This window comes from Apteryx rowi, unplaced genomic scaffold (assembly GCF_003343035.1).
Source record: "Apteryx rowi isolate R43461 unplaced genomic scaffold, aptRow1 scaffold_167, whole genome shotgun sequence".
Lineage (NCBI taxonomy): Eukaryota > Metazoa > Chordata > Aves > Apterygiformes > Apterygidae > Apteryx > Apteryx rowi.
The window spans coordinates 1,711,698-1,721,602 of record NW_020447941.1 but is presented as its reverse complement, the minus strand read 5'-3'; the positions used below and the strand labels follow the sequence as shown (position 1 = coordinate 1,721,602).

At 41.0% G+C, this 9,905-nt stretch overlaps 1 protein-coding gene across 6 annotated transcripts in view; it reads right to left on the bottom strand.

The window, feature by feature from the left end:
- Positions 1-472: 472 nt before the first annotated feature.
- LOC112963299 (GDNF-inducible zinc finger protein 1-like) overlaps positions 473-9,905 on the bottom strand; it is a 19,731-nt gene continuing 10,298 nt past the window's right edge. For 3 of the 6 annotated variants that reach the window (XM_026060228.1, XM_026060226.1, XM_026060227.1), the window contains exons 3-7: positions 6,203-7,141; positions 3,951-4,045; positions 3,251-3,418; positions 2,300-2,457; positions 473-1,395 (exon numbers count right to left, since the gene is read on the bottom strand). In XM_026060228.1, the coding sequence (XP_025916013.1) occupies positions 1,150-1,395; positions 2,300-2,457; positions 3,251-3,418; positions 3,951-4,045; positions 6,203-7,141 (1,606 nt within the window). In that variant the 3' untranslated portion in view covers positions 473-1,149. The other 3 variants (XR_003252557.1, XM_026060229.1, XM_026060230.1) reach the window with 3 other exon arrangements.

The following is a 9,905-nucleotide window of genomic DNA, read 5'->3' as shown; positions in this document are numbered from 1 at the left end:
CGGCGGCAGGAGCTCCTGCCTGCCTGCCTGCCTGCCTGCCCGCCTCGGGCTGCGACGGGCAGATGAGGGAAGCCGGTGGGCCGCAGGCTTTAGCGTCCCAGGCCCCCTCGCGTTACCGCAGCCAGAAGGGGTGTTTCACAAACACTGATTTTCACTGATTTTTCTTTTCCAGAGGTGCTGACAGTCTGCATCAGCTACAGTGTAAATCACRGGAACCCCGTTTCCCTCATCAGTGGTTCACCTTTAGCAGCCGTGCTCGACTACACATCAGCCATTTTATCCGGTTACCCACCTAATTATTGTCACTCCAATTGTTGCACCTACAATAATGAAACATCTGATCCCGACTTGCTTAGAGCCTAACCTTCCAAGAGAATCAAAGGGAACTGTGAATGCTCAAGCTTTCAGATCACTAAAAATACACCAAATCAAACTTGTAAATTCAGTGTTTTGCATTACAAGACGAAGCCGATAATTTGGTCATTTTTTATTTATTATATATGTAGATGTACTGTATGTCCATCATTTTTAAGAAATAATGTTGAAGAATTATGAATATACACAGAAATTGTTTAAAAGCTAAATGAAAAGATCACCATATCAACTCAAAGTTAAGCGAACAGAAACAACATACAGCACAGCTGTATCACCAGTTAAGCATTTACCTTCTAGTCAGTTTATAACATTCCACAGCAACATTAACAAGTTTCATATTTATCAAGGAAAATATTCTACAGTTGAATACATGCAAATAAATTAGTTAGAGGATGGATGGTCATTTTATGTCATGAACACGGCTTTATTAAAAAAGACAGTAATTTGCAGTAACAGAACAATACTGTGCATATATATACACACATGCAAACACAAAACATATGCTTTCATAAACATATTTTATATGAAGTATTCAAGACTTTACAAAAATAAAATTATATACATATCTAAAATCTTAACTGGCATAAATTCTTTTAATAAGAATTATGAATCCTTTCTCTGACTACAATGTATATGATTTCAGACCACTTGTATAAAGAAGATACTGCACTATATTAATAGCTTAATGAGGCAGTTACAATAAACAAAGATTTGAAATAGTTTAGTCTATTATAACATGGAGAGATTGTACAGTTTTTTGGTAAAAAACTGATGTTATAAGTATAAAAGAGAATGATCAGTGTCTCGTGCATTATTAACACTAGATGGCATGTGTTCTACATTTTTAAGAATAATGCTTTCTGGTTTATAAAGTTTACCTTGGTCAACTGACCAAATTTCAGGTGCTGAGTCTTCACCCATACAGGCTTCTGATAATGTTTCTATTTTGGACCAGTTATGGTCTTTTTTGGTTGTAAGATCTATTAAGAAACTTCTCCAGTGAGCATTCCTGTCATGAATCTAGGAAAAAGGGGGGGAAAAAAATTATGGATGAAATTTTTCTGACAGTATTTTTAACAACTGAGGATTTAATCAAGCTCAAAATCTAACAGTGTTAATGTTAACTCTCTGATACTGTGCTTGAATGTGCTAACACAGGCAAAGCAAAAGCTGAGCTTTGAAACACAAGAACAGATTTGTTTTACTAACTCTGCCCTGCTTTTCTGGCTCTGTTGCCAGGAAGCACTTCTAAAAGAAATTAGATTTTTAGTATATGGGCAAACCTTAGACTTAAAAACTTGCAATTGGAAAAAAAACTGTATGTTCTCTCTTAGCAATCACTTCAAGAATCCAAACATCTCTGAAAACAGCTAATCTCAGCAGTCCATTTTTCAGTGTACTGGAACTCTGAAAATATGTAAAATCATATTTATGTACAATATGAAGACATTGTAAACCATCATGCTATGACCTTTCTATCTCCAATAAGAGGCTTAAAAGACTGAAGAAACCTTAGTAATACAAAATGTGATAGTATCCTATTTGTTAAATTAGTAGTAAACATTTTAAATAGCCACTGTCCTTCCTCATATGTTTTCATAAGATTAGATTTTTCTTTGAAAACAATGATACGACTATTTTGGAAATGATTGGTTTGACTGTAGGAACTGCTGTGCTCTTGCACTGAGGAAAATTCTGCACACTTCAGAAATGTATTTTTAAAAGTCATACCCAGCTASCAGGTTAATCTCCCAGTCCCAATCTTCATTCTCCTGTAATTTCCTTTTCATAAAGATCAGAACTTAAGCACCAATATGAACCCTCAGTAAGCAAAGGAACTTCTTTCAGCTAGAGAAGTGTAGCCCATAGTTAGATGTCACAACCACAGTTTGATTGCCAAAAAGATATCTGAGAGGCAGCGTACCRACACGTGTCTCCGCAAGGTGGACATATCTGTGAAGGTTCTCTCGCAAGCTCTGCATTTGTATGGCTTTTCCCCCGTGTGAATACGCTGATGGCGCCGCAGAGCRCCTTGCTGCGTGAATGTTTTTCCGCATTGTTCACAGAAGTATGGACGGGTCTCTGAAAACAAAACAGGAATCGCAGACTTTTCAGACAGGTTCTTTTGGTCCTGACTTCAATGGACAAAAAGAGCATACTGAGCTTTTTACGGGAAGTTTGAAAAGAGCAGTATCGGGATAAAGTGGTGTACGTAGGAAGATCCATGCTTTGCGGCCTTGATTTCTAAAGTTATGTGATAAAAGTTTCTAGTCTTCCTTGGCTGTGAAGGAAAGCCTGAAAACAGCTCCCTGATCTTTCAGGGGAAATAGCAGCAATTACAATAGCTGTCTGCTCTAACATCTTTCCACAGCACAGAACAGGCCTCAGTCTTCTGGGCAAGYGTCATCTGACTTCTGCTCTAACATTATGCTTTCCTGCACTGACTGCCATGGAGGAGAGAAACACGAGGGGTTTATGGGTCCCAGACTGTTTTAGCCACGCTTTGAGGGGTACAAGCACAAAAATGCTTGCAGAATCAGGGCCTTCTAGGGGGATTCACAGTCTGTAAGTCATCTTCCTCACTGTACATTGGTCCAGTTAACATGTATTCTCCACCCTGTATCAAAAGAGACAATCCAGTTTGATATATAAAAATATCTACCTATATATAAACAAGATATGATATGATACAAGATGATATCATGTTCTGGTTTAATAAGTCAGGATCAGCATGAACCCTGTTTCTCCTCATCACCTAATTCAAGGAGCTTATAAAGTGGTTCTGGAATAAAAAGTTAGCACCCAAACTGTAAAAGCACTTCATATCCAAACTTCCAGTGCTGTTTATTCTCCATAACATGATTTGTTTCATTACCTGCATGGACGTTACTGTGCTGGGCTAGCGAGGCTCTCAACCCAAATGTTTTCCCGCAAACCTCACATTTGTACGGCTTAGCACCCATGTGGCATCGCTTGTGGCATTTTAAGTATTCATTGGTAGCAAAGTGTTTTCCACACACATCACATTTAAAAAGGCGTTCTCCTGAGTAGAAAGGAAAAGGCATTCTAAATTCTTTCATCAGTTTCTCCCTGTAACTTCTTCCTGACCAAGTTTTAAAAGGTTCTTTCCTGCATATTTATCTACCTGTTTTCAACACATTCAAGTATTTCTCTTCTCCAGAATTATATACTTTATAAGCTTTAATCTTTTGACTTTCATATGGCTTTGTTTATCCCTTGATTCTGTCCTTAACCCTGTGTACCCTGTGTACCCTGTGTCCCTTGTGACCACACTCACTCACTCACTCCTTAATTACTATTTCAGTGCACAGGACTCTCCAGTTCCCCATACTATCTTTCTGTTCAATTTTGTACTTCAAAGTTGCCTTTCAAACATCTTTCTGTCCCTGAAAGTTCATTCCTGATACCTGAAGTCCTTCTTGTGAGTTACAAAAATGTTATCTTCAACTCCCCATCAGCTCCTTTCAGGCAGTAACGGGAACTGAGTTTGTTCTTTCCTTTGTGGATGTACTCAACAGGACCAGACAGAAGAAAGAGGGGTGTTTAATGCCTACCTGTATGGGTCCTTTTGTGGCCGGTGAGTTTGCCTTTATCAGCAAAGCAAGCCCCACAGTCCTCACAAATATATGGCTTTTCCCCTGTATGGGACCTAAATGAAATGAAACACAAATGACTGCTGATAAAATAGTTCTTATATGCTGTTCTTAAAATAGTGCATCTGAAATTGTATTCTACGCATTAGAGGCAGCATACTTACATATTTTAAATGAAGGAACTGCAAAAAAGTACATTCTGCTCAGTCAGGAAACGTAGCCTATATAGCAGTAAACACTCCACTAAAGATTTCCGCAGACCCAGATCCCAATGGGTAACTCTGTTGCTTGATAACAGAACTAAACCATTCCTCTTCACTAAAAAAGCAAGGGAAGTTTTAGCATGGATAGTTACTTAGAATTGAATATGTTAGTCTTCAAATGGAGTGAAAGACGGTAGCTCCATTAAACTGTGTCAGACCAACTGAGGAACGGATCCTCTAAGGGGACTGGTGAAGCCACACTTTGCTTCAAGCCATTCCTTTTTTCCCCTTCCTGCCTCAAACTGCGGCCAAAACGCTGTAAACACTGTCCTGTTCTGGCTGTCAACTGAGGCCCATATTCTACTTGTCTGTGATACTCCGGATACCAATTAATGTTGAGGTACTCACAAGAGACTGTTTGGCTTACCTCTGAAGGAAAAATGAGCCACTGAAATACGGCAGGTATCCATTTGATGGGTATTTCTGATCTCACAAATCAAAATCCCAGGGTTTGTTCTCAGCTGATGCAATCCAGCACAGCTTCTTAGGGTCAGCAGAGTTTTGTCAGCGAATTTTGGTTATGGTCCTAAGCTAGCTGACTGATCTTGGCTGTAATACTGGCTTTCAAAAAATTCATTGTCACTCTCTGGTTTCCATTTAAGGGTCTATTTTACCCCACTTTCAGTCCCTGAGAAACCCACCTTTTCTTTTGAAGGTTATAGCTCATAGCATAAGCATTGGAGGCATAAGTGCGGAAGATAAACTGCTGCTGTGTTAAGACAGAAAGCACATGCAGATCGTCTCCGGCACGATGCCAGCAGCAGAACTCGAGACATTCTGAGCCATATTCTTGGCTTCTGTAAGCCCCTCAGCCCCATACCCTTTGGCCTGCAATTTTTAACTGAGTAGGATGTTCCCATTTTTAAGACCAGAGGCACTACAGAAAGGCAAGCTGTGTTTCAGGCTGGAAMCCTGATTTTAAACTAGCTCAAACCAGGGAAAGTCTGAGCCAGGGATCCTAATATTTTATCTTAATACCGTGCTGACTTTCCTTATTGCATCCCAGATTGTATGATGTGTAAAATAACGCATGATTTTGAGTTGCTGGGCAAAATGCTGCAAACTGGAGACAACCAGTTACCAAACACAAACCCATGCGTCACTGCTTTGTTGGAGTTGTTCCAAATTTTCAGGTCACATTTTACACTGTGGTAAGTGAGCATAGCTCTGTTGTTTTTCAACTGACAGGTATCTTGATATTTCAGATGTTTTACCACTACAGAATCAGCATACCTCACAGTTTTTTTAAATCATTGTAAGAACACCTAGAGAAAAGCTACTGTCCCCATTTTATGGGTCTGCAGTCTAATGATGGGATTTCTCTCACCTAATTTAGCCCTCCAACAGTTATTGCCCTATTATAAGCTATCTGCGAGACTCCCTGTTTAGAGATAGATGGGAAATTCCATGGTATGACTCATATTCTCCTGGGATAGGATGCATTTAACATAGATACTACCAGAGAGTAATACATCCAGTCTAGCTCCACTGACTATAGAGGGAGCCCAGACGAGATGTCCAGCTTTTAAATAGCATAGGGGAAATGAAATCCCACACTCAATGACTTGCTCAGAGTGATAAAGAAAGAGCAGCGCTCTAAACCTTGGTCTCCGAGGTCCTGGGCTAATTCTTCAGCCTATGCTGCTTTACATCAGTGAAGGCCATCATCTTATTTTGAAGTYTCAAATGGTTGGTTTTTGCTTATAAGTTTGGATGGAGAGTCTTTTTCAAAATCCCTACCAAAACTGAGGTAATGACCAGATGTAGACAAAGCCTTTACATAAAAGAATTAATTACAGATACGACAGATCAAATTAGATTCCAGGGCTCCTGTTAGAAGGACACCCAAGGAGAATGACTCAGAACTGGGAAGTCAGAGGAGGAAAAAAGCGCTGAAGTACACTATGCATGCAGGATGTAGTAATGGGAGAAGCAGTACTTTAGGCTGACCTGGTATGGATCTTAAGCTGTGATGGTTGAGCAAATTTTGAATGACAAATGCCACATTCGTAAGGTTTTTCTCCTGTATGAGTCCGCATATGAAACACTAGCGCTGTTCGGGAACTGAGGATCTTCCCGCAGACAGAACAGAGAGGGCGTTTGACTCTGCCTTCATGCTTCCGCATATAGTGTGTTCTCACGTCTCTCTTTCTTTTAAAAGTAGCATTGCAAAGGGTGCAGGCAAACTGCCTTTCTTCAGTGTGGACACAGGCTCGGTGCTCTTTCCAGCTGTTGTAACTAGCAAACGACTTGCTGCAGATGTCACACCGATAAACTTTACCAGGCAAGCATTGATGGACATCTCTGCAGTGATCCACATACTTTTTCCGGGAAACAAATTGCTCATTACATTTGTCACATGTTATTACATAGGCAGATTTCTTATTCACCCCACTTTTAATTACCTTCTTTATTTTAAAGTCTTCATCTGATTCATGTTCTTCAGCTTCCTTCTCATTAGAGTATTCATCATTCTCATCCTCCTCCTCAGTACAGACCTCCTCATTGTCTTTACTATCTTCAGCTTCTGAATACCTTGCTTCATAATCTCCCTCTTGCTCTCCCTTCACACTCATTTCACCTTCATCCTCCTTCCCTTCTTCATTCCCTTTTCCCCTTCTTGCTTCAGCTTCCTTATATTTCYGCTTTCCTTCTTTTTGATCATTGCTACAATCTGCTTCGGTGACAGATGAACCTGCAGCTTCTTCCTCGCAACTGGCGGCCTCTCTGTGCTTGGCACACCTTCGTAGTTCAGCCTCCAGTGCCCTGTCCCATGTCTCTCTGTCAGTGTCTTTTTCACAGTTTGTTGCAGTTGGTCTACGTGCAGGTGGAACTACCATCCAATAGACTGGCATAAGCTTCCTTTCTTGCCCAGATTCATGGATTTTTCTGTTAAAACAAACAACAGAGCACAACTTTAATAGGTTTAATTGTTTCACTTCATAGCTGTGCATCTTGGAGGAAGAGCTGTTTCTCTTTAAGTGTTCCTCATACCACTTAGGGAAATGACAGCGTATCTAGAGAACCAAACAACAGGAAAATTTTGCAGAGAGTTGGCCCAGATAAACAAAGAAAATTAAAATGTCTCATRCAAGTTATTTTGTAAAAACATTGCTCAAAGAGCATTTTTCTCTTCTTTCCAGCCATCAATGAATGTTACACTAGACATTTGCTGACAAGACTGCAGARAAAATTTTAAGATCTTCGAGTTCACCAAGGATGGAGACTTTCAGGTATACGTATTTGTCATCTGACTAGTAACATAGGATGGACTGTAAATTTTCCTCCAAGACCACAGCAGACAGGAAAAGAAGTTAAGGCCTTAAAACAAGGGAAATTTAGATTAAACATCTACATGGAAAAATAAAGCAGAGCTCCTTATAAACAATCCACTGTGGTGGTTAACTATGTTTACCAGTAGTCTGGATGTGGAACATGCACTGCAGGGGTTTTAAGAACAACTTAGACAAACATCTGCAGAAATAACATAGGTACAGCTGATACAAACTTAGTGCATATGGATGGACTCTATGACCTCTTATAATCTTCTTCTGGACTTAATTTCTATGCTTCTGTGATTGGAGACTAACATGCATTTTTCCAAATACAGCTTGAGGTCCTCCTGGTGAACTTTTGATTATTATTATTGTTATTATTATTGGGTTTTTTTGATTATTTGGGGGGCTGACCTGCTGGAAAGCAGCTCTGCGGAGAAGGACCTGGCAGTCCTGGTGGACAACAAGTTGTCCATGAGCCAGCAGTGTGCCCTTGTGGCCAAGAAGGCCAATGGGATCCTGGGGTGCATCAGGAAGAGCATTGCCAGCAGGTGGAAGGAGGTGATCTTCCCCCTCTCCTCAGCCTGGTGAGGCCACATCTGGAGTGCTGTGTCCAGTTCTGGGCTCCCCAGTACAAGAGGGATGTGGCACTACTGGAGMRASTCCAGCRRAGGGCTACAAAGATGATTAGGGGACTGGAACATCTCTCACATGAGGGAAGGCTGAGAGAGCTGGGACCAGTCAGCCTGGAGAAGAGAAGACTGAGGGGGGATCKTKTCAATGTGTATAAGTATCCGAAGGGAGGGTRTCAAGAGGATGGGGCCAGACTCTTCTCAGTGATGCCCGGCGATAGGATGAGAGGCAACGGGCACAAACTGAAACACAGGAAGCTCCATCTGAACATGAGGAAAAAACTTCTTCACTGTGAGGGTGACAGAGCACTGGAACAGGTTGCCCAGAGAGGTTGTGGAGTCGCCATCCCTGGAGATATTCAAAACCCGCCTGGACACAATCCTGGGCAACGTGCTCTCRGTGACCCTGCTTGAGCAGGGGGGATGGACTAGATGATCTCCAGAGGTCCCTTCCAACCTCAATCATTCTGGGATTCTGGGATATCAATAAATAAGGAGTGTCACAGCTTTACATACACACTGTCTTTGATCTCTAGTTACTGCTTAAACAAGCAATCCTACCTGCCACTTTTGATTTAGAACTCCTCCCCCCCCCCTTTTTTTTTTTAACAGTTCTCAAACTAAGAAAAACACAGATTTGGACTACAGGTCAAAGAGGGCTCACAAAATGAAGATTTTTTTTGGAAATGGGCCAAATACTGCTTAACTACAGGCAAGATTCTGCAGTTATTTGAGAAAAAGACAGATGTTTCTCTTTAACATGTTTCTCTGAAATATTACTGATTTCATTGCATACCACATGATTTCTCCAAGAGGTATCAGACACTGCTCAGCTCCAGGACTTGTTCTCACTAGAAACAAGGGTGCTTATGTACAGGACAAAGCTGGGGCTTTGTCTCTTCTTTAACATCTTTAATACCTTGAGAGTAATGTGAAAAGATGAGAAATTTGTCTAGGAAATGCATGTTTGCTTGGTGTTTAATTGAATTAGGTGCATCACCACATGTCTAAAAGTCATGTTCAGTAACACTCCTAATTATGTAGGCAGTCATTTCCCACAGTTCTTCCCACAGCTGAGGAAGCTGAAGGCTTCAGCTTCAATGTCAGAAGGAGCCCTAATGTCAGATACAGCTATAAGAATAAGAACATCATCCTCTGGGGAATGAATCTTCAAGAAACTAGATGGCATGAGGATAAGATCGAGATCCTTGGGGAAGACTGGAGGGATGAGAGAAGCAGCACATCAGGAATGAGGTCCCTTAGCTGGATACTGCAAGAAGTCAAACGTTGTTGAGCAAAGCAGCTTTTTACAACTCTACTCATGAATGCAAAAAGTCACTGTCCTCTGCCACTCCCAAGGTCAACTCTCAGCTAACGGAGCAGGGATCACTGCAGCCTCTGCAGAGGGAATCTGCAAATTCGGATTCCTTCATGCGTCACCTTGGGGATCTACACAAAATGAAACAAGGGTATTTTACAGCAGACTGTGAGCAAGAATTCATACACATTACCTAGATTACAGAAGCAGTCCTTGAAACTGCTACAAAAGTTGGTCACAGATTGCAGGAAGGAGGAAATACTTTATTCCCTCTAAACTATGGGGAGAAAACTCAGCAAGAAAATAAATGAGGAAAGGAACCTAACTTACTCTCCCCTGAGCTCCCAATATTCTGAAAACATCTTGGAAAGCAAAGAGCTTATTTCTGCTAATAAAGTTCCAATAAAGAACTGGGGGCAGAAGGGGGG